Source organism: Cimex lectularius, unplaced genomic scaffold, assembly GCF_000648675.2.
Source record: "Cimex lectularius strain Harlan isolate CLEC.00 unplaced genomic scaffold, Clec_2.1 scaffold76, whole genome shotgun sequence".
In the NCBI taxonomy this organism is placed as follows: Eukaryota; Metazoa; Arthropoda; class Insecta; order Hemiptera; family Cimicidae; genus Cimex; species Cimex lectularius.
The window spans coordinates 1,416,010-1,443,626 of record NW_019392636.1 but is presented as its reverse complement, the minus strand read 5'-3'; the positions used below and the strand labels follow the sequence as shown (position 1 = coordinate 1,443,626).

At 32.5% G+C, this 27,617-nt stretch overlaps 2 protein-coding genes across 21 annotated transcripts in view; one reads left to right on the top strand and one right to left on the bottom strand.

Moving 5' to 3' along the window:
* The window catches only part of LOC106669787 (protein hu-li tai shao), a 62,783-nt gene extending 56,619 nt beyond the window's left edge, over positions 1 to 6,164 (top strand). For 4 of the 16 annotated variants that reach the window (XM_014399494.2, XM_014399491.2, XM_024226467.1 and 1 more), the window contains 6 exons: positions 138 to 209; positions 1,101 to 1,196; positions 2,036 to 2,095; positions 2,317 to 4,182; positions 4,536 to 4,609; positions 4,695 to 6,164. In XM_014399494.2, the coding sequence (XP_014254980.1) occupies positions 138 to 209; positions 1,101 to 1,196; positions 2,036 to 2,095; positions 2,317 to 3,695 (1,607 nt within the window). In that variant the 3' untranslated portion in view covers positions 3,696 to 4,182; positions 4,536 to 4,609; positions 4,695 to 6,164. Of the gene's footprint in view, positions 1 to 137; positions 312 to 1,100; positions 1,197 to 2,035; positions 2,096 to 2,316; positions 4,183 to 4,535; positions 4,610 to 4,694 lie in introns of all 16 variants that reach the window. The other 12 variants (XM_014399505.2, XM_014399503.2, XM_014399504.2 and 9 more) reach the window with 10 other exon arrangements.
* A 2,025-nt stretch (positions 6,165 to 8,189) lies between these two features.
* LOC106669813 (dynein heavy chain 3, axonemal) lies at positions 8,190 to 27,559 on the bottom strand. Of its 5 annotated transcripts, XM_014399566.2 has the most exons (67): positions 27,294 to 27,559; positions 27,110 to 27,234; positions 26,896 to 27,034; positions 26,751 to 26,836; positions 26,422 to 26,691; positions 26,223 to 26,348; positions 25,944 to 26,139; positions 25,652 to 25,862; positions 25,382 to 25,596; positions 25,120 to 25,310; positions 24,878 to 25,062; positions 24,678 to 24,822; positions 24,479 to 24,617; positions 24,279 to 24,423; positions 23,989 to 24,200; positions 23,674 to 23,873; positions 23,434 to 23,611; positions 23,110 to 23,372; positions 22,705 to 22,918; positions 22,423 to 22,626; positions 22,246 to 22,360; positions 21,972 to 22,170; positions 21,749 to 21,917; positions 21,495 to 21,688; positions 21,296 to 21,424; positions 21,038 to 21,239; positions 20,516 to 20,746; positions 20,306 to 20,459; positions 20,092 to 20,252; positions 19,756 to 20,031; positions 19,570 to 19,696; positions 19,283 to 19,497; positions 18,983 to 19,221; positions 18,742 to 18,925; positions 18,499 to 18,684; positions 18,212 to 18,438; positions 17,978 to 18,152; positions 17,658 to 17,894; positions 17,357 to 17,596; positions 17,135 to 17,295; positions 16,938 to 17,078; positions 16,373 to 16,535; positions 16,172 to 16,294; positions 15,732 to 16,117; positions 15,470 to 15,677; positions 15,278 to 15,398; positions 14,993 to 15,132; positions 14,725 to 14,926; positions 14,509 to 14,667; positions 14,188 to 14,336; positions 13,893 to 14,129; positions 13,629 to 13,820; positions 13,399 to 13,560; positions 13,191 to 13,327; positions 12,943 to 13,117; positions 12,673 to 12,879; positions 12,400 to 12,607; positions 12,087 to 12,337; positions 11,859 to 12,016; positions 11,628 to 11,787; positions 11,373 to 11,561; positions 11,101 to 11,309; positions 10,827 to 11,037; positions 10,653 to 10,691; positions 8,807 to 8,845; positions 8,600 to 8,713; positions 8,190 to 8,524 (listed from the first exon to the last, which is right to left on the bottom strand). In XM_014399566.2, exons 1-67 carry the CDS (start codon positions 27,411 to 27,413, stop codon positions 8,342 to 8,344), a joined length of 12,048 nt encoding a protein of 4,015 aa, XP_014255052.1. In that variant the 5' UTR covers positions 27,414 to 27,559; the 3' UTR covers positions 8,190 to 8,341. The 5 variants fall into 5 exon arrangements, with proteins under 5 accessions (XP_014255052.1, XP_014255049.1, XP_014255050.1 ...); XM_014399563.2 differs by having other exon boundaries at positions 11,101 to 11,561; XM_014399564.2 differs by lacking the exon at positions 8,807 to 8,845 and having other exon boundaries at positions 11,101 to 11,561.
* Positions 27,560 to 27,617: the final 58 nt, after the last annotated feature.

The following is a 27,617-nucleotide window of genomic DNA, read 5'->3' as shown; positions in this document are numbered from 1 at the left end:
AAATGGAACACTTTTACTTATTCCATCTTTCCCCTTTATACATAACAGTTTAATGAACATAGTAATTATATAAATTCCTCAGTAGTTTTTGTTTTGTGTGTCTGTAGTTTATATTTTTTGTTGAAATTTCTTTACAGAGCCACAAGTTTTGAGAATAGAAACGAAAACTGCACCGATTCCGAGCCAAGCCGAAGTCGTTCTGAGTGATGGTAAACCATTTCAGAAAATCATTAAATTTTCAGTTCAAAACTTCCGGAGAGCCTATGCGCATCGTCCTTCTGCATTAAACAGCCTAAGCAGATTCGCATTTTGTGTGTTCATTGATAAGTTTCAGTTCTTTACTTATTTTGACTTGGCTTGTTCTGATGATTACTAATTACTTTTTTTGTACTACTAAAAAAGCTGAAGTTAAAAAATAAGTAAAATTGAAACAAAATCAATATTTTACCAAATCTAAAGAAGCGCATGGCTAATCTGTGTTGTAAGCTGAACTTTCTTTAACACAACCGAAAAATTAAAATATATTGTTCACAGCAACCATTCACCATATAAACATAAATTAAGACTTATGTAAAATAATGAAAACTTCTTAAATATGGTGAATGTAATGCCTCAAATGTGCAAAATACAAGCTTCTATTTGTATAACTGATGTGACTGCCGGCTAAATAATACCGAATCATTTAAATTGAAATTCTAAAGTCAATATTTAGCAAGCATTCACCTCCCAGTTATTTTAACATTTTGCTATCTCTTAAAACAAAAAATCACTTCCTTCTTGTTTGTTGCCTTTTATTTTTTCTTTTAATTTTTATAAGTTGTAAAAAAAATATTGTTTGCGATTGTACAAGTAAAGAAGACCTTTTCCACTTTGCTAGCTATGTGGAAGTTCTGAGGTTGTAAGTATTAGGATGAAAGAATGGAGATAAAAACGGTATGGCACGCATTCTGCATAATAGTTGTGCCATCCTATAGATTTACTATGAACTCAAGTCAAAATTCTACTTTGCTATACGACTTTAAAAATTAGCGAACTTTTTCAAAATGCATGACCACTAAACTAGATTTTCTTTCTTGCTTCTATTTCCTTCAACTCTGTAGATGATAGAGAAGTAGAGAATGTCTTTGTAGATGAAAATGATTTACTGCCACCGCATGTTGAAAGATCAAAATCACAGAGGTATCCGTCGAACAAAGGTGAGTCGAAATTCATAAGAGAATTCTCTTATAACATTTTATATATATATTTTAAAATCTTTTTTCAAAAGCATGACTTGTATCCTATTGCTCCCACTATTAAACAATTTTCATTTTGGAAAAATTTGTCTTCTTCAACATTATTACTTGCTTTTTTGCATGAAAATAAAATAATCTATTCAATTGTTTAATTGTATAATTCATTTTTATTTTATATTTTCAGTTTTAGAATATTTTTATGTATCTGTTTTTAACCAGTATCTTTACTCTACATCAGTAAATTGGGAAATCGACATATCAATTTGTTTAAATTTTCCTAAAATGAAATTGAACAGCCAATTTTAAAAAAATTAACAAAATGTGTCCATAATAGAAACAATTTCATTTAGAGGTTACTACTTTTCTTATTTTAAATTTATGTTAATGCTCAAAATAAAATAAATACATAACTAGGTTTTGAGATGTTATGATTTTCAGCAATGATGAAAAGTAAAAGAATTTTCAAAATCTTGATAAAATTAAAAACGTTCATAGAGCATTTTCAAAAAGTTATATTGTAATTTGTAAATTTAAAAAAAGTTCAATTTGTAATCAACTGGTTAAATTTCCCTTACTGATGGTGTGAAGTATAACATAAAAAGATCTTGAATAGTAACTTAAATTTATATGACAAAATTGTAAATTTTATTAGTGGTTTAAAAACAAATTTAGAAATCCAAACTAATTCTTTTTCTTCAATCTTCTTTTATTATTATGATTGTGTAGTCTTGCACAAGTTCTGCTTTATATATCTATTTTGCACTCTCATTTTCTCAAAGTTGCACGTAATGCATGAACAGTTGCAGATCAGAAACAGAAACGAAGTACATCCCTTGATCGAGCCAAAAGTTCTAAGAAAGGTAATGTAGTAAAGGGTATTGATTTTTTTCCCTTAAGGGTGTCAGAAATACTATTTTTTTAAACAATACAAGTGATTTCTGAAAAGGTTTAAACAGTTAGATTTTATTTTATTTTTTTGATTAATTTTATTTTTATCACTTGTGTTGTTTTATTTTTGCTTTGCATTGCATGTTTTAATGCTGAACCGACTTTTCTTTGGGTGTTTGTTTTTTTATCACAGGTGTGGACTGTACAGACGCTGCGGTGATGTGCCGTGCAAGATTGATTGACTTAGCTGATATTACTTCGAAGAAAAACATTGCTGAAATTAAGACCACTCCTTTACAGTTTTCTCATTCAAACAGTGTCGTTTCAAAAGGGACCCAAACCGCAATGAGAATTTATTTTTATGATTCGGATGAACAAAAACGCGATGAAATCGTTCCAATAGCTCCTCCGTTGCCTTCAGACAGTAGGACATCGGCTCAAATGCCTGACATTCTCAAAAACGGGCACGAGTCGGGTGAACCGTGTAGACCTCTTCGCGAAAAGACTGCTTTCGAAATTGAAACAGAAAGGCGTAAATCCCTTATGTATGAGTTGCACAAAGAGCTGTCAATAAAATTTGAAAGTATGAATCAGACCAACAGAGACGAATGTTTTGAGGAAGTGTCAATAACCGTCTTCTCACCTCCGCATTCGACTAAAACAAACTGTGAAAGAACGTTTGAAGAGAAGGCAGATTTTGCATCTGATGATACTGCCAACTCTTTAGAATTGAGTTTCGATTCCCATGTCGACGATGTCATAAAAGACAATGATTCTTTAAATTCGTATGTAGGAGATGATTTCCAAACCTGCGAAGGTTTAGTGGATTGCACTACCAGTACTTCTAAGTATTGTGATATATCTCCTATTTCATTTGAAATGGAGACTTGTTCTAATTATAAAGTAGTAGATACTTCTGATTCTTGTCCTGAGAAATGTCCAAGCCATTCTTCAAGTTCAGAGGATTTAGTAGGACTATCTCTGGATATGAACTGTAATGTCACTAAAAGGAGGCCAAGATGTTTGCAACTTGACAGTCTGATCAGTACTGATGAACAGGATGATGAAACACCTTCTACAGTGCTATTGGACTCTGTAGGAAATCAATGTTCCCCTCAGTCTCCTAAACAAGAATCGGATTCCCTGTTGGTCATGAGCGATTTAGATTTCAGCCCGACTGATTCTTCTCCCCAAATAGTAAATTCTGATTCTGGGTATGATGCCGATACAGACAAAACAGTTTACCACAACGGGACTCAGCTCTTTGACCCTTTCCATCTTGATTCGAATTCACCGTCCAGTAGTGGTGGTCCAATTGTAGAACATAATCAGAAATCACATTTTTTTAATAGGAAAACTTCAATCAATTCCCTGGAGGAATTTTTAATAATTGAAAGCTGTTGTGAAATAGTTGTGAATTCCTCTGATGTATGCCAACCGACCCGTGCCTCTTCCCCTGAGCACAGCTCGACAGACAACACATTGCACGAATCTGTAACTTCTTTTATCGAAGAGGAGAAAACACTTTACACAATATTCGAATGTTCATCTGAATTGAGTCCTGATGTATAAAACAAAATAAATTCCAATTCACACACAAAAATACCGTTATGTTGCTTTTTTTAATGAGTTTTGACTGGTTTGATAAAAATAATGCTTTAAATAACATGTAAAACCATTTTAATAAAATTGGAATGGAATGTTGATGTTTTGTTTTGTTTTATTAATAATAAAAGTAGTCGAAATGACAAAAAATATTAAAAATTCGTTTTTGAAAACAAACCATCTGTGATTTTGGTATAATGGCTTTCAGTAACATTTCAGTCAGCTTGTTTTTTATTAAAATTTAAGCTTTTTATTTTTACAAATATACTTTTTTTCCTAGCACACGCTTTTTATTTATTCATTATGCACTGCCATTACCCATAACTGCTTTACTTAACCATAACAATAGGTAAAACTTTTCATAGAAATATATGAAGATTTTATTTATTACCATGAAACTTCAAAGTAATAATAGATAAGAAAAAAGAAATTATAGTTTTTGGTAAGCAACAAGGTAATATTAAAAATTATTTTTCTGCTGTCTTTCTTTTCTTTGCTCTATTATGATTCTGATTTCAGGAATAGTTTTTAATAAATCATAATTTAAAAAAAAATAAAAATACCATTTTCATTGTTTTATTTTACACAGTCACAAAAATTGAAACATTTAGCCATTATTAGCATGAAAACTATTTTGTATCCTTAACTACTATTTGTTTGAAACCAGATATCATTTATGTAGTTCACATTAATCTTCATGGCACGTTTCATTCTTCCTTTTGCACATATATTTTCTTTTATTTTTAAATATCAGAGGGGAAAATATTACTTTTGTTTTGAAATGAATTTCTTTTGTTGTTTATTCAGGTGAAAACACTTACAACGGGGACCATTCTGATGCTCATCAAAGCACCTTCTCTCACAGTAGCAAAGAAGTAAGTGTAAGTAGAAACATTTTTCAAAGTTTTACTAAGTAAAGTAAAATACAAAAGAAAAAAGGATTTGCAATTTTTTTCCATTTTTCAGGGATCGCCCACTAAGGATCTATCAACGGAAGACTCGCCCAAGAAAGATAAAAAGAAAAAGAAGGGGTTAAGGACACCATCATTCCTGAAAAAGAAGAGCAAGAAGAAGGCAGTCGAAGCTTCATAATTCCAAGAGGGAAAAAAGAATGAATTGATTTCATTAAGAAGAGATAAGAAATCCGAGAAAAATCTGCAAAATGGAAAAATAAAAAGTGCATAAAAAAAACTTATTGATCCAAATATTTTAAAACTGTTAAAAGGAACGGAATTTAATATTTTAAGATGAGAACATATTTAAACAATTAACACTGCCCATCGATTATTTTGGTCTTGCATTTTGTTATCTCTTTTTTAAATTGTAATTAGGTGCTTTGATGCAGAAGTGGCTTGCTTTACTTTGCAGCACACATTTCTTAGGCTATTATTAAAAAAAGAAAGAAAGAAAATATATAAATATATATAAATTAAGGAAAATGTGCGGAAAAACTATGATGCAGTATAATAAATAAAAGTTAATATAAATTTTTCAGTATAATATATAAATAAAGAAAATAATATAAAAAATATGCTTTTCATTGTACAGATAGAAGTATAAATATTGAATTGAAGTGAAAGGTTAATTATGAAAAATATTTTACAAAAATTTGTTTATAAAACTGACAATATTCTTTTATTTGAGATTAATTCTGAAAAAAATGTCTTCTATGTTTTATTACTTCCTCCTTGCTGTTTGCCCTGTCTTCTAAAACCAAATCAATTCCCAAATTTGCTTTTTAGGTTGGAAGCACAATGGTGGAAGTTTTGTTACATTCATAACCATATTGATGCGATCGAGTTATCATTGATTCAACGAAAATGATTTTGCGTTTTAAAAAACGTTAATTTTTTTAAATTTAATTGACTTGTGATTAAATCATAAATATATTTATTTTAACATTTAATGTTTTTTTAAAGTGTAATGCAAAGCTTGATATTTACTAAACATTATATATTTTAAGAGGACAATCACAGAGCTTCTTCAAAGATCATTCGATCGTATGTATGTTTAAAAATTTTGTTAAACAAATCACACTTTGTTAAAATAGTGAGATGTTTTATTTTTATTTTTTTTAAATAAAAAAAAGGCTTTATAATTATCTACATTTTTGCCCCTGTTTAAAATGTATTTTTGTTAAACTACTGGATTATGACTACATATTAGCAAAAGTACCATTTTTTCATGTACGCTATTTGTTGAATTTTTTCACGGAATGTAGGTGTAGTAAAAAGATTATATAGTACTAAATGCTTTATTTGTACAAAAATCTTCATCCAGCTTGGGGCATTTCAGAAGTGTTTGGACCTGCCCCTGTTTATTTATTATTGTGTTGACATTTTTTTTGTCCAAGCTGATCGATCACTTCATTATACACATTTTATTGTAATTACACAAACTGTTGAATAAATTTATTTTGATTGCTGACAGTTTTTACTGTGGAACTTTTTCTAATTTCTTTTCACACTTCAACAAAACAGCACGCAACAGAGGTGAGGTCCTCTACATCGAGTGAGCCTTAAAAATTAACTCAGGACTACAGTTGGAGGGTTCAGGTGTATTAGAGATTGGCAAATCATTAATAGGTTCTACCTTAATTATTTTCATAGTCTACCAGAGACAAAGTGAGGCAAAAGTATCGCATAGTGTACATTAATTGACAAATTACTTGTTTGATGAATTAAACAGCTCATATGCCATACATCCACACTTGTGGTTGAGGCAAACACAGACATCATCCACTCACTAGTGACACTGACTCAAATGCATCACTCTTGATACGTCTACCTAGAGACAAACATGAATTGACTAGTTAGATTCTGTAACTATTCGCCACTGAGAAAAACAACCATTTAGCCATTCTATAGAACATTCCTTAGACCCATTTTATTCTAGTCTTGCAGAATGAGACACTCGCCAATAAAATGTTGCTTGCTTTATACTTATTGACCTTCATCACGACACAGTTTCTTCTTGTGATGTCAAAGCTTGTAGCTGGTTTTAAAAATTTAACTTTTAGAAAAAGTCTTGTCATCAGCTAGGTATGAGCGAGCTGTCACCCTGTTTTAGTTGTTTATGGTATTTAGATTTTTGCTTTTGCTATAAAATAATGATTCTGAGCTACTTGACACTGTACAATCTAATCGTTTCCTTGGAGAAAAATGTAGTTTATTTCGTGTTTTACTAATAGGCCTTTAATCTGTAAACCAAAAAACCCCATTTTCCATCACACCATTGCCAGTATGTAAGAGGACCTTTCTTCAGGGTGCTTAAGATAAATTCGATTTTTTCCCTACTCAAATTCCATTCGTAGTTTTTTCCTTACTTCCACCATTCCTGAATATTATTTTTGAGTTGCAGGTGTTTATTTCATGACGCTATTTTTTTTTTTTTTTTTTTTTTTTTTTTTTTTACAGTATTCTGCAATTACCACTAAGTTTCTAAGTATGGGAACCTCCATATCCTTGCCTTGTTACACAATATCTCACTTTATAAATAAGCAATTGACATTGATAAAGATACTGAATAGTAACGGGCTTTAAGTGCAAACTTGCCTCACACCCATTTCGATTGCAATTTTATTTGAGAGGAGTTTGTCTCAGGCAACAAAGATTCATAAATTGGTTAAAATTGTCAATGAATTTAAAGGAGATCACAACAGCTGCTCAGCTTATGTAGCAAAAATGACCTGTCTACCCTAAATCATTTTAGATCGATCAAAAAATAATAATTTCCCTTTTGTTTTGTCTGTCTTCAATTTAATCATACTAACAAACTCATGCATTACTGAATATATAAATTGACATTTGACTTAAGCCTAGTACGCACTGAGATTCTTTGTTTGGATTCTTTGTCGCAGATTCTCAGATACATTTCACAGACTTTGCCCCGCAACATTGTCACTCCAGAAATCGTGTCTGCACTGACTCAATGTTGCGCATCATTGAATAAAGAATCCAGTTTAAGATGGGATTCAAAAAATACTAAAATCCATCACACCAGATTCAAGACAAACATATCGAATATTAACAACACATTCAATGTGACTGACCCAATTCCAGCCCATCTGACTGATGATGGCATTACATTCAGTTTCTTTTCTGCAATGCATTTCTTAATCTTGTAAAATAAATTGCCTAAATACCATTACTTTTGGTTTCTATGTTAGCCATGAACCATGATTATTTGGAGCTGAAGTTCTGGAATTTCTGCATGTAATACAACAATCGATTTATAATATTACTTTGGCTGTACATACCTTTTTCCAGTGTTCCAAAAATCAACTGGCCAAAAAAAAGGAACCATTCACTTACTTTAGAGTCTTCATTTATTTTTACAAATAATAATAATGTTCTTTCTTCCTTTGCTCAACCATGAACCTGTTCAGCAAATACTACTAGTATGGTTAGTAGTGGTACTAAATTAATCATAAAAGCTTCATGATATGTTATAGTTGAATAAAATAAATATTTCCCAAACCGTATTCAAAAAAGTTTATTTCTCTAAGGATGTATAACAAGAGTCTACTTTTTAACTTTTTAGAACAGGATTAATGGCTTAAATTTAATTGTAAGAGATTATCAGTCTGATAAGTAAATATAAGTCTCATTGCTCTAATCGTTAAGCTGGCTTATACTCGCGACACCTCTGTCAATCCAGTGCTTTTCAGGCCTGTTGGTCGCAAAGTCTATATACATGATGAAATTAGTAGAATGGCCTGTCGTCGACAACACACCCCTTCTAGCTGTCGTTTTGTAAAGCGGACATCTGTAACTTGGTGGATTGGTGAACTTGGACTAAAATTGTATTTAAAAAAAAATAAAACATTAATTGTTATAATACAAATTTGAAACTTGTTTTCTTATTTATACCGTAATTCCTGATTTAAACCATATTATCGGCACAGTGTCGAACAGAATCTTTGGAAGGGATTCATCTAAAAGCATAGTTTTACGATTCCATCTCGCACCTTCAAGAAATAACCCCTATAAAGAATAAAAGTTATAAAGTACATTCTAAACGTGTTGTAATCTTGTTAAATAAGGCTTATAAAGAAGTTTAATGTTAATTTAGCTTACATTGACAAAAGCACTAAATTCCTCTTCGGCGAATTTTTGCTGCATGAAAAATACATACACAGATAGGTTTTTCGGTAATGGGAAAACTACCCATGCAAAAACTTTTAGATACTTTGTTTAGATGTTTTAAAGATGTTAAAAACACGTTTGAAACAAAACAACATGCAGCAAATCATTTGTATAAATATCTTATTGCAGTGTAAATTATAAAAGAAGTTTTTGAAAATCAAAAAAATTCATGCAAAACAAAACAATTTGAAACAAACATTAATACTGTCTACATCCATTTTTTTGTCATTCATTTTGAATATTCAAAAGTATACTGAACAAGCTATGTTGACAAGCGAATACACAGTTTAATGGGATAAAGAGACTTATTCAATTGATTTAGTTATTCCATTCAAGTCTCTCCAGTTTATCTGCCTTTTTTCTTTATAAATTTTAATCTGCTGGGAGGAAAATTTCTATCATAAAAAAACTGTTGTCACTGCATACTGTGTAGAAGTGTTGCTTTGTACCAACAGAATTGTCTGAATCATCAGTGGCCATCAATCCACACTATCTATAATAGAAGAATACTAGGTTGAAAATAAAGGGGGTTAACATCTACGAAAAAAAGCCAAAAAAAGTTAAGGGGGTGTCTCATATCTGTTTGGATACCCTGTATACATTCTCTTCTAATACCATTCACCCAACTCCATCACCATTTATACATATTGTATAACTAATCTAACTTAACATCAGCAGAGAAGCTCTTACATACCAAGAGTGGTATGTATTTATGTACAAGTAAGGGCAAGACCCAACTAGCAAATCATACAAACTAAAAATAGAGTTACAAATTAGCCACAATGATAAAACACAAACTAAATTACAATATAAAAACATTAGGATAAAATACATGGAGCGAAACAGTTACTCAACTACTTAAGTTAGTAAGCACCCTGATCATTCAGTTCTGTTCTTTAATATTTTAGAGTTTGGGATGTTATGAATATCTACAGATTCGGAAAATGAACGATAGGTTGTCCTGTGAAAGGGTACAAGTTTACATTTCACACCTGAGAAAACCAGAATATATATTAACAGGGAAACCATTCCGGGTCGCTATAAAATCCTTTGGGAGTAGATTTGAAAAACTAAAAATGTCAGAGATTGTGAGGAAAAATTATTTAAATAAACAAACCCACATCATCCAGATCTTGTTTTTGTTTCCTTTTGTGTACATTGAGATTGAATGTATTTTAGTCTGAATATTTGGAAGGCCCAATGGTGGAATACTGAGTATAGCCGCTTAAATACGTAAATATTACAAACTGATATATTACTTCTGTAAATTTAATCATCCAAATTTATTTCTAGTTTCTTAAAAAAGGTTTATTATTATGACTGCACAAGCAACAAATTTATATCATTCTTAGAAAAATCAATCTCCTTGCTCCTCGCTTTTTGATCTTGAATAAGTATGAAAACTCTGGGTGTGTGTGTGTGTGTGTGTGTGTGTTTGTTTGTTTTATTTGTATATTTATAAAAATTAGTGTCTTTTTACTTAATTAATGCTTTAAAAATGTTATCTGTATTAGAAATATGACCACTTTTTCACTCAAGAAGACTGGATCTTGCTTAAGGCCATACTTGATCCAGGGTGATCACAAGTAAAAATGTTACCAATAGTACTGGTGTACTATTCATTCATATGCTGAAAGCTATTAATGTGCTATTAAAATAAAATGTGATGAATTTTTATTGAATATGATATTTTAGTACAGTGCAAGGCAGAAATAAAACATGCAATTTATACTTTTGATAGCTCATGCTAATGGATGCATGTTTTAAGTACCCTTACATTGGTAAATGATATCAACTCCTCGTTTGACATGATTTTCTACAGGAAAAAAATTATCTCATAAAATACAGTTGAATTACTTTCTATTTATGTTATTTGCTCATATGTTTAATTGCTACACATGACTGGTATTTTTCTAACATACTCTTTTTATACTTTTTTATACAGCCTCACCTTACAATACACTCCGTAATCCGGTTCGTACTTAATATCGACGTCAAACTTGGTAACCATGAACTGAAATCCAAGTTGATCTATCGAGATTTTGTTCTTTCTCGCATAATTCTGAAGTATTCCTGACAGAAAGGATTGCGTGAAAAAGAATCCCGATATCCAGAAAACACGGGGGATCCCTTCGTTAATCCACGTCTGGAAGAACTTCAGTCTAAAACGTAAAAGGTAAATTACATAATGCGAATTGAACCGAAGTAAATTTTAGTAATTTCACCTTAACAGAAGATCCGCGATGTAACTAGCAAGGGGCTTGAGAGATGGATAGGATTTTACAGCCCAGCATGCCGGCACTTTTCCAATAAGAATGCTGCTGTTTACCTCTTCCAACTCTAACGACATAACTGAAAGGCCCATTGCGGCTTTTGTAACATCTGTCAATGATGTGACTAATAGTTTCAGTAGACCATTGAATCTGATTAATTCCTGCAAAACAGTACAATAATTAGTGTGACAACAGACAGATTGTTTATAGTCAATGCAAAGTACCTGTCTTAGAACTGTGTTCATGCTCTGTTCATAAAGAGTAGGGAATTTCTTCGTTATCTGTACTATGTCAAATGGAGGTGGTAATTTTCCAAGTATATCACTGGCAAGATTTTGTACCAGTGTACTAGATTGCTTAATACCGGATACAGCTGTAATCTGAGGCTGAGTAAGAAGCACCGTTTCAAGAAGCTAAAAACATATTTAAATTAAAACATTTGAAGGTTGTACGCCTAAAAAGGGAAAAATTCTTCATACCGCAATAGTTTCTTGGTTATCTTTGGTAATATCTGCATTGGCATGAAGACCAAAAACCTCCGGCTGTGGTACGAGTGGTAATTCTTTAATGTACTTCAATATCCCTTGATGTGATGTGTCTTGAGGGATATGGTACAAACCACTTTTTGAAAAGCTATAGCTACATTGTGAAAAGAAAATTGGCATCAATTTTTTTAAAAGTAATTAATAAATATAAGAAATAAGACTTACCTTGGTTCAGTCAGTATATTCGGGTTGCAGAATGTCGATAGAAGAGAATTTAAAAGCGTTCTGTCTTTATCGTCTGTAACTCTACCGCCATAGTTACACTCACCGGTTAGGTACTGAATGGCTTCAAATGGCACTTCATCGTACTCGTTAAGGAACATCTGCAGTATAGAATGTGATATGAAATTGAATTTAAATTGAAATTTGAATACCGAAGTGCAAAAAACGTACTTGTAACTGCATGACACTGATTCTTAAGTCAGAATCATTGAATTCATACGGTATGTTCCAACCAAGTGGACCGAATTTCCGTCTCTCCTGGACAATGGCATGGAAAAAGCAAAGAGAAAATAAGAGCCTTTGCCACGTTTCCTGTACCCGACATCCAGTGAAAAATTTGCTGTTTGAAATCGGATCACTCGTATAAGAACGATACAGATTTGCTCTCAATCCTTTTGGAGCCTCATTTGTTAATTTAACACCTAAATTAAATATACATATAGTTAAACAAAAAAATTTTGTCTTAATTTTAATAACAATTTACCATTTTGAAGAATCATCACTGGGAAAAACTGACAAGGATAACTGGTCAACCACAATCTGAAATTCCTGTTAGTTTTCTGTGGCATAATAACTTCATCACAAAGTTTATCTAATTGTGGCATCCAGCTTTCAGCAAGATGGCAGTTTTGAAGGACAACCCAATTGCCACTGTTAATGCCGTTGTTAATTACTTGTGCTGCAATCGGACCCTAAAACCAACACAAAATTACATGCGATAAAATTAAAATTGAAACTTAAATCACCAGGGATTCACCTGCCCTTGCCCTAATGATATAATCAATATATTTGTGCGTTTTATTCCCATATCTTCGGCAAATTTGAACAGGCCTGCCATCGGATCAGCACCGGGTGATAAAATAAATATAAGTGGAGTACAGCAAGTGGAATCATCGTACGCTTCTCTCAAATTAAATGGGGGTGGTTCAATAAATATTTTACCCATTTTTTTGGAAATATATTTCTAAGAAAATTTCATGGATTAATGAAAATGCCTTAATTTCTATCAGACAGACCAAAGCCTTACTTGCACAGCTGAAACTAATTTATCTGGGCGAAGACAACGCAGAATTACCAGCCATGTGAGTTCATCTACATTTTGGTATGGTGATGGTGGAATTTTTGCAATTGGATCAAAACATTCATAAAACGCCTTCCATTCCTCGTTGTTTATTTCAATCGTTTTTCTGAATTCTCTCAATCTACATTTAAAAAATTGCAATTAGTACAAACTGTAAAATATTCAAATTTATGATAGATACTTTATTAACATACTCTGGTAAAATTGTAGATCTAATTATTTCAGACCAAGCTTTTTCGCTTAGCCAAGATGGATCTGGATTAGGGAATGGATTTTCCAACCCAATTCCACCTGTTAAAAAGAACGATAACATTTCTTCGCTCAACTTTCCCTTAAACAACAATCACCATTGAAATATACAGTATAATTTATGATAATTATTATTTATAACAAAAAAACTACCTTAGACCGTTCAATTCCCACACACAGAATAAATGAAAACGCCAGTTTATCTTTTTCAAATAGAGACCTACATATATTCTTATACACACTTAAAGTAAAATAGTTATTCAGGTTGGTTAATCTCTCATCTAAATCAACACTACATTCACTATTTGCAATCGCCTGAAAAATTAATTGTATATTGTACTATCCAGTAATCCCTGACTATATAAATTTTTGATAATACAAACTTGATAATAAAGCTGAATGAACCAAGTGAGGGAATACTGATACATGGGTTCTATACTAGCTAGTTCAGATATGCAGAAAAACAGTGTAGAAGAATGTAAAGATACTGGCAGATACAAATTTCTAGCAAAATCAATCTCAGTTTCTGTTTTGGCCGCTATGTCTTGTTTCTTCTGGATCATCTCAGATAAAAACTGCAAAGAAAAGTTTACAATTAATAAAAAAACCCTTTAAAAAATGAAGTTTTTTTTTTTCTAAGAAGTTACTTTTGATTGTGAGAGCGTCTGGATTGCATTTTCATTTTCAAGGATGTTGCCCTCGGCAGTCGAGAGAACTTTTAAAATGTCATCTTCTAGGTCTTTAAGGTTGCGTTTGTTTTCTGCGCTTTCAACGATCAATTTGTTCTTTTTCTCTTCAAGATCTGGGCGTTCTTTTGCGACGACAATTCCCAAAAGTTGGTCTTGGAGACCGTTGGGGGTCACCATGAAATTTATAATGGTCACCTGTGTAAAGTGTTAGATTATTAACCACCTACAAATTATGGAATGCAAGACAACACACCTTTGCTGATATTCCTGGAAGAAAATGCGGGTTTCTCAATCTGGTCGTGAAATAAATTCGGAAATGTTTGTGATAATGCAAAGTGTGCTCTCCCACTTTTATATGATATGCAGCTCCTTGTTTGAATATGTTTTTAAGCAATATCGGTTCTAAATTAAAAATTAAAAAGTATATAAAAATAAAATAAACTATTTAAAACTTTATAATAAATTAATCATAGACTGTAATATTGTGGTCACTCAATAAACATCTTTATAAAATTGTAGTATGTTTTGAAACATCCTTTTAAAATTATAAATCGATCATTTATATTTCAATTACCTAAGGGGGCATCAATTGTTTCAAGAATGTTTTCAAATAATATAGGATATCCTCGTTCAACAGCTCTCTCAACATAATGCATATAATTGCCATCAGAGAGTTTAGTAACAATCATTTTGTTTGCTCTTTCCATATTTTTAATCCACTTGTTTGCTTGACCTGGAGAAAAATGCTTTCAGCAAGAAGCAGCTTTTTTTTAAATTTGTTGCTGTTTACCTTGAGGATCAATCAGAAGTGGCCAACGGTTTGCATTTTTCACTATAATAGCATTTTCTATTGAAAACGTATCGACCGGCAACCCATGCAATTTCCAGTTTCGGATTAAAATCTGATCTCCAAGAGTTGTTATCATTGAAAATGGCATGGTGCAAGGAACGCCTAATAGGAAGCAAGTTTGATTCCATCCTTTCAGTAGCACCTGAAATATATTTTATTTTTATTTTATTTTTTTATTTTAAATTATATTGTAAAAAATATATAATACATTTCTATACTCAATGGTGAAAGGGCCCAAATAAGCAATCACACCAGATGATAATAAAACATCACCGATCGCATTTATAAGACTGTAACGGAGATTGGTTGCAGTCTCACTCCATCTTTCTTTTTCTCCTCCAAGTCCACCTGAGAAAAAGAAAGAAAATTATACATTTGTTTTAACAAGTTTACTAAGAAAACATATTCCTGTTACTTGCACTAAGTCAAAACAAAGTTAAAACATACAAAAATCCCTGATATTATTAAAATAATTGTCTAATTATATTAGTACCAATTAGTTTTTCAGCCCTTTCTAGCTTTTGTGTGCACAGAGCAATGGCATCCTCCAAATCTTTCTTGGCTTTTGACTTGGCGATGTATTCATCATGCAATGCTTGCAAGTTATCAGTTACCTAGCATAAATTTTAGTGTTTATTAGCAAATTAGTAATTAATTTATAGTAGGGAGTAATAAAAAGCATTACTTTTTGAAGCTGAGCTCTTTTCTCATTCAATCTCCCCATTTGAATACCGAGTTCCTCCTCTGCTTCTAGATATTTTGCTTTCTTCGGCGCTACTATTTTGTTTACTCTGTCATAAACTTCCATGGCCCTCACCCATTTGCACATACCTTCACAAGCATTAGATACCAATTTGACAACATTTGGATCAAAATCACGATCCGGTATGTACCTAAATAAAATTTATTCATATTAAAAAAAAAAAAATCTACAACCAACACACTACCTTTCCCTAATTCTTTTCATTATAGCAGGGTTTATATTATCCCTGTCATATGATTTTAAGGCCTCCAAAAATTTCAAGTCGCCGAGCATTTTCAAAGATGGCCCCCAATAATCTTCTATCATTTTACCAGTACCACTCGGGTCTGGTTTTCTTTCACTTTTAATCCCTTTCATCACACAAACCGCCTCCATTACCAATTTAACACCTGATGGAGGATTCTTCATGCTTTTTATTATTGTGATATCAGATGGTTTAAGTGTGTTAAGCGCTTGTATAGCTGCTTCTAAGGCCGGTATCGCTTCGGCGAGATCACCCTCGCAATCATCTTTGATGGCTTGAGCTGCCGCTGCAGCTTCATTGGCTAACGCTTCATCAGCGGCAACGATCTGTCATAAAACAGTTTTTAGAGATTGCTATATAAATATAATATTACACATTACCTCTTTCTTTGCTTCTACTATCACAGTATCCTGTTCAATTTTCACCATTAGTTTTTCAGTATCATCGGATGTTTTGACTAATTCTGGCCGAAGTTGGCGTAGAGCCTCTTGCATTAATTGCACCTATTTTGAAATAGAATAATTTTGAAAAATCAAAATCATTAAACTAATATTTATAAATAAAAGAAATATATTGCATACCTGTGCTGCGGCAAAATCCAGTTTTTCTAACCCCACCTCGTACCTCGTTCTCAGATTAGTAATTTCGTCAACTTTCACTTGGAGTATCTTTTGAAAAATTTTCAACAGTTCCAAATAAGATTTTGGATTTACATAAACTCTCCTCTTTAATGTCTCAAAAAACCTTTAATCAACAATGAATAAACAAATAGAAATATTTTTTAAATTCATACAAAAACATAGGAATAGAAGTTGTATTTTAATTACATAAATATATTATTAACAAATAATTGTATGTATATGTATAATGTACTACATATTCTACAAACAAATTTATAACATTTTCACCCATATCATTATGATCAAATTGATCACTTCCAATGGAGTAATATCGAAACAAATCAACAAGTTTATCATACATAGTGTAGTAGTGAAAAATTAATTTACTGGTGGGAATTGTAAAACATTTGCCTGATTTTCATTTTAAACCATTTCTTAAACTACACCTACTGCTGATATCGGCCATAAAACCCTCAAGAGTGTTAAAAATTAATTTATTATTTTTATTTATATTTGTTTTACTCACTTTCCTACTGTATTTCTTGTAGTGATGTGAAATTCTTTACACATTTGAACCAACTTGCCTTTAATAACGTCAGAAATGTCTAAATTGTGGAAGTACGATTGTGCGACTAGCTCTAGTGCTTCTGGAGGCCAGACGTTAAACCTAAACAATTATTTTAGTAAAAAATATTTTTTTAATGTCATTTTATGATAACTTACCAATCAATTGAACAGCAATTGATGAGTGATGGAAACATTCGAACCCTGTTCCTAAATGTATCACCGACGGGCAACAGTGAAAGAGCGATGTGTAAGTTTTTCTTGACACAGTCAATGAAATAATTAAACAATGCTAAAGGACTTGTGTCAAATTTTTTATTCTGAAATATAATAATTGTTTATTAAGTAGAAAAATGGAAATTGTATTTTAACGCGACTTACAGCTTCTCTTATTATATTTGTTATCTTGTCCAGAATCTCGGCTTTTTCTTCTCCAGTGTATAAGTTTGGTACATCACCAGTGTTGAGAATCATATTTATGTCTTCTACAAACGACTCATCTTTCATCTGTGAGTCAGTTAATAGGAATACTTGTTGTTTCCCTTCAAGCCCCGCTCTTTTCAATAGAGCTCTTACATCTTCTTTCCACTCTTGAACGGCATATGTGCCAGTTATTTCAATCTGCACAATTTGGGTGAGTTGATAAAGTATTTGTGCAAATTTTTTAAAAAAATTGACTAACCTGTGAAAACTGATATTCCGCCATGTGTGTTGCAAGTTTGACACAACTAGAACGTCCGGTACCAGCTGTTCCGACTAACAAAAGATGACCATTGTCCTGCAAGAGAATCCTGGAAATCCTAGCAATATGCTCAATCGCATATTTAAACATAACCATATGCATTGCAAGCCTGTTTTGCAAATTGTAGTCTTTGAGGTAGTACACCATACGCGATTGTAATTGTGTGTATGAAGGAATCTAAAAATATAAACAATGTCACTCAATTCAAAATTTCTTTATAATATCAAATGGTAATAAATAAATAGTAATTATACTTTTACCTCATCATAAATTTTAGGATCTGCATCTGGATCAATAAAATTGCCAAAAAACAATCCTCCAAGATGGTTGACTGACAAAGCCTTTTCATCAGTAATTAAATCAGCCAAAAACATATCCATGTGAGAGCGAATATGATAATAACAATTTTTGGACATCATGTTGAATAAAGTTTCCCTAAAAAATAACCAAATAATACACCAACCATTAAAGATTTTCAGTTTTATTAAACTTACTTGTCTTCTTGGCAAACCAGCCTGTCGCCGAAGACTCTGAATGTTTCATGGACCCAAAGTCTCAAAATCTTTTCTGGCCCTGAAGCCCTTGAACTTGGTAAAAGGAGAATGCCTTTGATTACTTTTGAAAAATCTCTTAAGTTAAATTTATAGTGACAATTGGCCGGTGTTGGCAAAAAGTTTACTATGGCTTCCCTATAAACTCCTAATGTAGCGTTAACAATTAGCTGCAAAACAACTAGTTAGTAAACTTCATACATAAATATTAAAACATTAATATTAATTACCCTTGACAGTCTTGTTATCCTTTCATCGAATCCTTTAGCAAAGTGCCAGTCCAATATAGAAGTAAATATTTTAGATAGTGTAGAATCTTCAAAAGCATCAATGGAGAAAATATTCATATGTCTTGTAAATCTTGGCGTGACACTGTTTGACCCACCTCCTGGCGGTACCATCGCTCCCAAAAACAGCTAAAATATATATATTTTTTAACAATCAAATATAAAAATTAAAATTGCCATACTTACAATATCAACAATATCGATTCTGTTTGTGTTTTTAAGGTCGTACCAATGACCATGGTCCATTAACTGTCGTAACAATTCTATTGGTGGTTGAGCTCCATATTTCTCTTTCTGTGGCATGCTCATGTCATCAACAAATAGAATACACATTTTACCCATTGCTGGTCCAAAAACTCCCTTACGTCGCCTTTAAAAGGAAAATGTTTTTTAAATTTTTAATTTGTAAAAAAACTTTTTACATTACCTATCAAGCTTCGACATAATTACATCTTGGGTTAAATTGGCTGATGTTCTGGCTGAAAAATTGATCATGTTTGCCAGATACTTGTCTTTAGGGAGAGTAACAAGATAGTCGAGAATAATTGATGATTTCCCCGTTCCAGTAGGACCGACAAAAAGTATCGGAATGTCATTTGACAAGAAAAGTTTTAAAAAGAACTTTTGCCTAGCTACTTCATCAGTCTGAACGATAATTTCATTTATCTAAAATTAACTATTAATTTAATATCTTTCGACAATTTAATAGTTGCGCTGTGAGCTTTACCTTGGCATTAACTGGAATTGTTATTCTCTCTTGTGTTTCCAGCCATGATACCCATGAGCCATTACCTTTGCGGTCGTAAAAGAATTCCCATACAGGTGCTTTCTCAGGGAATAACTGATGCTTTGTCAGTTTAAAGTTGGCAGGCTTTGGATGGTTAGGAGTTGCACCAGAAATAAGATTACGATAGAAGCGGTCAAATTCCTTTTTACTTTCAGCTAAATTTTTGAACAAAATACAATTTTAAAAAGTTTGTTTGCCATTAATGACAAAATTTAAAAAATACATACAACTTAAAATACTTCCCAAACCCCATAAAAGAGAAAAGAGAAACAGACATTGTAAAGAATGAGTACTTATTCCACTAGCATTTTGGGTATCCAATTGAATCATGCAAGTAAATAAACGTGAAAAACTCTAGAAATAAAAATTAACTTTTCAATTAAATAACTTTTCAACAAAATGCACAGACATACATGAAACAGATGCAATTCTGAAGTTGGCACAACCAATTTACAATGATTGAATATAAAATCCAAGCATGGTTGTACGAGCCATTCCATAAGCTCTTGCACCAATTCTAACTGAACTTGCAATAATTTTTTATTTAGAACATTAAAATACGATTCCATTAATGGTCTCCAACCAAGCATTTTTGGCTCAAGGTATATCATACCACATCGAGAGACAGTCGCAGGAGAAGCTTGTTCTAAATCGGCTGGCTCGAATATTAAATTCATTCTATTTGTCATCTGGCAAAAAAATCCATTAAATTAAAAAGAAATATAGCAGAAAGTTATTTTATAATTTACTTGAATTATCTCTCCAGACATGAGACATAGTTTTTTATTGTCATCTAATACTGTGTTCATGTTTTCAATCCAATCAGCATCGACAGGTCCATCGAACATGATCCACTTCCTTTCATATGAACTGCTCGAAGCAAACTCTCTGAATGTATTTGCCAATACTCCTGTACAGACAAAGATTATTATCAAGAAAACACAAGTATGGTACAGTGCTTACCATCCGACCATTCATGAGAAGCTTTGTCAAAGCAACCGTACAGCTGTCCCAAAGTTATTGCTTTTGGATTGATAATAATGTAAACTACTCGGTATTCAGGATTTTTAGTCTTTTTCGAAGTTACACTCAACTCTCCAATAGCTTCTGCGAGATTCTATAAAAGTTGTTTTATTTTATTGCGAAACTTACAAAGTTTCTGTTATATTTTACCTTGTATCCACAGGTTTTCCCACCCATCGGCTCACCAACGATCATAAGACCATGACGTACGAGGATCATTTCATAGATCTGTATTACTTTCATGACATACCAATCGGTCGGTTGTAAGTTATTGAGTACAAGTCTCCCTTTTACGGAATTAATAAGGTCATCGCGGTCGGGCTGGGGAAGTTCAATTCCAGGGAAAAGATCTTGATAAATACCAGTAAAAAGCGGCAAATCCTATAAAAAAGATAAATTGTTTTAAAATTATACAATTGTTACTGAACTGCAACTAATTCTACCCTTACACCCATTATACAATTTCACATTGTTATGTTTATTAAAAAGACAAATTTGTTTAAAAAACTTAATAATCCACCAATTGAACATAGTAAATGCCGAAATATGTCTAGCAGATCAAAACAGTGAGGCAGGCCATAATTAGTAACAACCAAATTATAACATTTTGTTCTCTTTAAACTACTGTCAGAGAGAATAATACACATTATGATTGGATTTATAGATAATCACCTGAGCTAAAAATTTTGGCATGTTGACATCCACTAATGCTCTCAAAATTATAATCTGCTCATCTTGTTTAGGGTATTTTTGTTTTAAGGCACCTGCTGCAATAAGGACAGTCTTCACTGCCCTCATGCCATAATCATAATGGGGCTGTGTGGAAAGCTGTTCAGAGCACAGTTTATACGTATCAACAATTTTTCCAGCCAATCTAAAAACAAAAATCATAACTAGAAAGTAAATATAATAAACAGTGAAAAAAGTTACACTCGAGCATTTTCAAATCCTTTCGAATACAGAGATATTTCTCCTATCATCCCATAATCAGGCACCATCATGGCTACGGTTCGGAAAAGCACTTTTAAGTTATCGGGCAACTCTTGCCTCCCAGCATAACTGAATGAAAATTTGTGTCAATATATTAACCAATACAAAAATAAATCGTTCAAATGATTTTTTTTCTTACCCAGGGTTCATTGTTATAAACATATTGCAAGTCGGATTTAATGTCAGCTCTGTCCCTTCAAATATAAATGTCTTTTTCTTGGCAATAATGGCTAATTGAATTGTAAGAATTTGTTGTGCGACTACAGACAATACTTCTAGATCAATACGATTAAACTCGTCAAAACACGCCCAAGCTCCTGATTGTGCCAGGCCCTGAATGTTCAAAAATCCTCAGTTTTACAATATACAAAATGTAACATGCGACAATTTTACTTTGAAAAATTTCCCCATAGCTTTGTAATCCAGTCCATCAGAGCAATTGAAAACCACGCATTGTTTTGCCACGGCTTTTGCAAGATCTTTGCTTGTTTCTGTTTTTCCAGTCCCAGCAGGGCCTTCGGGTGCTCCTCCAAGATTCAATTTAAATGCACCCATTAAAGTCCTATAAAAAAAAATCAATTACGAGATTAAAAATTATATTTTAAAAACAACAGACCTGTAACATCTATCAGTCAGTGGGGTCATGACAAGACGAGGAGTGTTTCCTAAATATTCATAGCCGTATTCGAGATCAGTCGTTATCATGCAAACATGAACAATTTCTTCATGAGAATAATATCGCAACTGTGAAATCCAATGGAAATCAGTTATTGTTTTGACTTTGAGATCTCTCAATGATCTCACAGTGTCCCTAGCTAGACAAAAGAAAAAAAACTATTATAATAAACAATTTTATTTTTCAAATATTAAGAAACTATTATAAAACTTACCATGTACGTCTAATGTGATCAAAGCTTCAATCGTAATCCTCGACCCAGGTGAAATAAAACCTCTCACAATTTTCACCATGTCTTCTACTTGTGTTGTGCTTTTTTCTAAATAATTCTATAATAAAAATAGTTTTAATAATTGACATTTTTTTATGGGAGAATTTGTAAAGATCATACCGTTAATTTTTGGTGTTCAATTGCATGCGATACCTCGTAAGACCAGTTAACACTGCTCCCGCATAACACTATCATCCCCGGCCAAGATATGACCCAGTCTGTTCTTGCGGAAATTCTATAAGCCTTAATGGCATCTTGGCAGATATCTTTCAAAGAAGTGATCATCATAGATTCCACTTGTATAAGCCATCTTTCCACTAGACCCTAAAGACAATTTCAACAGATAAAATAAATGAGAAGAAGGCCAAATAAAATTGTTTGAAAAATAGACAATCTTTGTACCTTTGCTTCCATTGGATTGATCGTGCTTGAAAACGGTACAGATTCACCTTCAGCAGAAATCATTCCAGTGATCTCATATTTTTCATCTCTATCAGTCGAAAACTCCAATTTGGAAATCCCTTCAAAACACTTTTTCAAATGGGGCTGCACTTTAGTCGGATCCTTGGTTTCTGAGAGTATTTCCAGTAGCTCATCATTAGATAGAAAGAAAAATCTAGACAATACATTTTCAATTTAGCAATTTAATATATTAATTTAAATTAAAGAAAAACCAACCAATCTAATCACATTGAATAATATAAACTAGGTATTCTTAAACAAGAAATGCAAAGAAGCACTTTAAAAGGTGTTGCTTTGCACTTTCTCGTACTAAAATCATACATTTGCTCCATACAATACACCAACCTTGGGAAAAATAATCTTTTCTTATCAAGATATTCATGCAATCCTTTTTGAATATGTTCAAGTAAACCATTTAACTCTTTGAAGTTTGCAAGTAAGTTGGGCTGTTCTGTTGCCGTCAAAACTAGCGGATTTTCCTTCGTATAGAACATAATATTTTTCCATGTTCTGTCCACTTTTCTGAAATTTCTTCCCTCCTCTGGCATCTGTCTCATTATATCTTCTGAACCAAATATTGGTTCTAAGTACATCCACGTAATTTGAACCTAGTAATACATTTTTATGTTTAAAATTTTTATTGCTAAATTTTGAAAAAAAAATTATTACCTGCAACCAAGCATCTAGAATATCTTGCATCGATAAAAGTTTGTCTTCCCATTCTTGCATTTCAGTCTCAAAAGCTTTAACATGAGGTGAACCCCTCATCGTCTGAGCCTTCAAAATATGGTCGTCGAGCATTACTTGAATATCATCCACAGCTTTTAAAATTGGTATTACACTGCCTCTATTTGAAAGAAGAAATTGTGTTACATTTAAAAAAATATATTATCTTTTTTTTATATCTACCTGAAATAATCAAACTGGAATGTGATATCTTGCCATTCTTCCTTCATCTTTAAGAGATTCTTTTCCAGGGCGAATTCCCTTGAGGCGTTTACGCTGATTTCTTCCAGTTTGTGTGCATGTTTAAGAAGTCCGAGTTCAATCATATCAGATAAAGATGACATTTCATCAGGGCAAACTTCCACACCAACTATTTCGCTTATCTAAAAAATAAGTATGAAATTGAAAATTTCTATGTTTGGAGAATTATTAAAACCATTTGGCTTCACAATTAAACAAATAAAGAGATAGACAAAGCATTTTTTTTTTCAGACTAACCGTTTTCCAGTGTCTATCTTTAAGACCTTCAGTACATATTGCTTGTAGTACAGGCAGAAATTGTCTGAATTTGTCTACTTTCCCCCTAACCGTCTCTGCGACTCTCTTAGAACCTGGGACGTCATAAAAGGTTTTTGACAATTTGTACAGCGTCCTCCACATCAGGTCCACTTCTTCAGAAACTGATTCAGCATGAAGACTCATAAATGACCCTACAGCAAATAATTTTCATTTAAATATGTATATATCGTTTTCAACTTTAAAACAAAAATTAAGATGGAAAAACATACCATAATACCATTTGTCATAATTTTCATGGAAATGCAATACCGTGTGCCATAACTTGTCGTAAGGTTCTATTGTTGTTAACATTTGCTCGAGCAAGAGAAATGGAGAAAGCTCAAAATCAAGAAGCAGTTCCTCAGTGTTGATGGCCTGTGAGTTTTTGTTTTAATTACTAGGTCATTAACAATAAATATTTTATACTTACATCTGCCATTGCTTTATCTTCATTAAGTGTATTCACCAAAACTTCAATTCCTTGGGCATTATTTACCATTTCTTCCATGGTCAAAATGGGGGGATCTTTCCGTCGGTACATTTCTAAAGCCTTTGAGTGCTCTAACATCCTAATAAAAGTTTATAAAATTAACAATTTAAATATAAAATTTTTAAAAATTATGATTTACAGTTGTTCAAATTGATTTCTCTTATTCCTCAAAGCTGCTTCTACAATTTCTCTTTGCAAGTTAATTCTTGACATGCACATTTCCAAAACCGCTTCCATGTCCTTAGGCCAAATGAAAACTTTTGCAATCAGTGAAATGTCTTCGGCTACGGCATGAATTTGTTAATAACATAACCAAAGACCGTTCGAAGAAATGCTTACCAGGAAGTATAGCATGGTTCATGAGAAATAAAACATATTCAGCGGTGGTTCCAAGCATATTACGCATGTTAAACATGGTTGAATCTCTGCTATCAGTTATAAAATGCATCAACTCGACCAAGTCGGCAGTAGTTTCAGGCATTTCACTTGCTCGAGCAGCTATCATCTCGAATGTTTGAGCAATCCTTAAATTACGCTTTGTTTATGTTCAATCTTTAAGAATGATAAGTTATTCAACATACTCTTTATTGTGCTTCCTGTTCAAATCTGCGAAATAATCTGTAATGTATGTCCTCAATATATCTATGGACTTCCACATAAAGTCATTCAATTCGCCGCAATTCAAGTTAATAAGATTCAAAGGGACATTCCTCCTTAGATTATTGATCTCGTCTTTTAATGAATCATACATTTCGATCTTTTTTGCGAAATCCTGTTCAGATTTAAGAATATTAGCATTGCACACCATGAAATAGATACAAAAAAAAAAGAAGAAGAAATTACTGATAAAATTGGGAATGGGTCAGTCTGAAAAAACTTATGTAAATCTGTGTCCGCCTTCCCAGCGAAAATATAACTGTACTCATTGTAAGTCTCAAGGTAATGATCTGGCCCAGGGATGTTAGCGAAGTGTATCTCAGTAACTGAATCCATAATTTTTATTAATTCTTTTTCATACGTATGCACTCCTTGTAAGAATGTCGATGTGGATTGTAATTCTACAAATATAATGTTGAATTAAACTGTGTTTTTGTGTTTAAACCAGTTACAAACCTGGAAACAGGTACTGTTCCAATGTAGGCAGCTCCTTGGTGACACGGACAATTTTTGGAAATATGGATACCAAAAGATTTCTTATTTCCCTTGTGTTTGGGTACATATTTATGTTACCGCCCTTTGTATCCGCAGGGCGTAATGTGACAGTCAATAAAGGACAATGAGGAAATTTGCTATCCGAATAACCATCTGTAATTGAATTACCATCCTGGAATGGCAAAGATTTATCAATGTCATAATCAAATTATCAAATATAACTCAGAAGAAATGCGAACGGCATTAAAATAACCTTGTATTTTAGAAGAATGTCATAAAAATGATGTACTGAATTCATGATTATTTCTCTTATCTGTCTTGCCAGCATGGCATTTATACAGGAAAAAAATCGTTCAATGAGGTTTGATGATTCTGTCTGATATTTCGGTGCTAAATTCTGCCAAGTGTTCCGCAATTGTAAAATAAGTTCAGCACACTCGACAAGCCATCTGGATTTTGTATTTATAACATTGGTATGATCTAATTACCTTAAATAACTCAATTTACACAAATATAAAATTTTATCACTCACTTTTCACATATGATTTCTCTCGCTTTTGTACATAATGCAGTTGTAAACTTATCAAACTCAAATGGATCCATTGGTAGGCCTTGTGCCTGTAAAACTTCGTGTGGTATGACTAGCAGTGAAGCATACCTGAACAAAAGTAATATTTTTAAGATTGTAAATTACTTGAGATATTTTAATTATAAAAAAAAATCTTAAGTACCTAGTAGTGTACAAGTTCTTAAGTGCTTGAAGCACTGGATGGCTGCAGTAAAAATTGTATCTTATTCTTTCTTTAGCCATTATGAAAGAATTACGCCATGGCACAGGTGGCCGGATCACAATCGTTGGAAATTTAACAGGATACGTTTCAATTCTTAGTCTTTCCTTTTCCTCATCATCTAAAAGAACGTACTCAACTATTGCTCTACCAATGCTGATATAATAATCTTCAAGTATTTCTTGCTCTGTTTTATGAATGTATGTTCTATGCCTAAAAAATTTGTTGATTATTAATAAATATATATCAAATTGAAATAATTTAACATATACCTTTCTTTAATTTCTGGTGGAAAAGTTTTTAATGCTCTATTGAACATTGTGCTGTCGTATGGTTCAATCATGTCTCTAGGTACACCCTAAGAATAATAAATATAAAATAATAATTTGCAAGAAGCCACATCCTTAATTATTATACCTTTGTAATGTAATATCTTATTCTAATTTCATCTCTTGGCAATAATACACGTTTCTGATCATTTAAAATTTCATTCAATAATGTGATACGCTGAACATCTGGGTCCACTGGGCATTCAGCTTGCATTTCTTGCAGTCTCCTAAAATATTTTAAAAAAAGAATACTTTTTGCAATTTTGATAGGTTTTAAAAGAAAATGTTTGTTTTTTAACAACCTCTGTTCTTCTAAACACTTTTGATGCCGTAACAACTCCACTCTTTTAATTTGATCAATCTTCTCCTTCTTTTGCATTTTCCTTTTTTCTTTCCGGTCCCTGTGGTATTGACCTGAGAGTAAGTCCTGCAATAAATTTATAATTATTAAAAGAAATTTTATTTAAATAGTTGTTAGATACTTGCCCACAAGTTGACCACTCCCGGTTTATGCCTGAGCGAAGCATTGTACTTGGCCTTTTTCCTAGAATCCTCTTCTAGATCACCCGTCTCAGGTGGATACTGTAGTTCCCCTTTTTCGTTCATTACACCCGTCTTATAGACTTTGGGCACGGATAGCGGTAGCCTTTCAATTCTTAAACTTCTAGCGGCTAAACTGTATGTGCAGCCAATTCTGTCTTTGGGCTTTGCAAATTGAGTTGAATCCTTAAAAAGTGGATAGAAAATTAATTAAAAAAATATTCTGTAAACACACAGATAACCACATTATTGACAAATAATAATCTTGTG

What these genes read in the sequence shown, in the direction of transcription:
- LOC106669813 (XM_014399563.2), bottom strand. Translation starts at nt 27,413, where the DNA reads ATGAACGAAAAAGGGGAACTACAGTATCCACCTGAGACGGGTGATCTA. An exon ending in TCAATCCAATGGAAGCAAAG is followed by an intron (nt 22,627 to 22,704) that starts GTACAAAGATTG and finishes AATTGTCTTTAG; the next exon opens with GGTCTAGTGGAAAGATGGCT. An exon ending in ATAACCAAGAAACTATTGCG is followed by an intron (nt 11,562 to 11,627) that starts GTATGAAGAATT and finishes ATATGTTTTTAG; the next exon opens with CTTCTTGAAACGGTGCTTCT.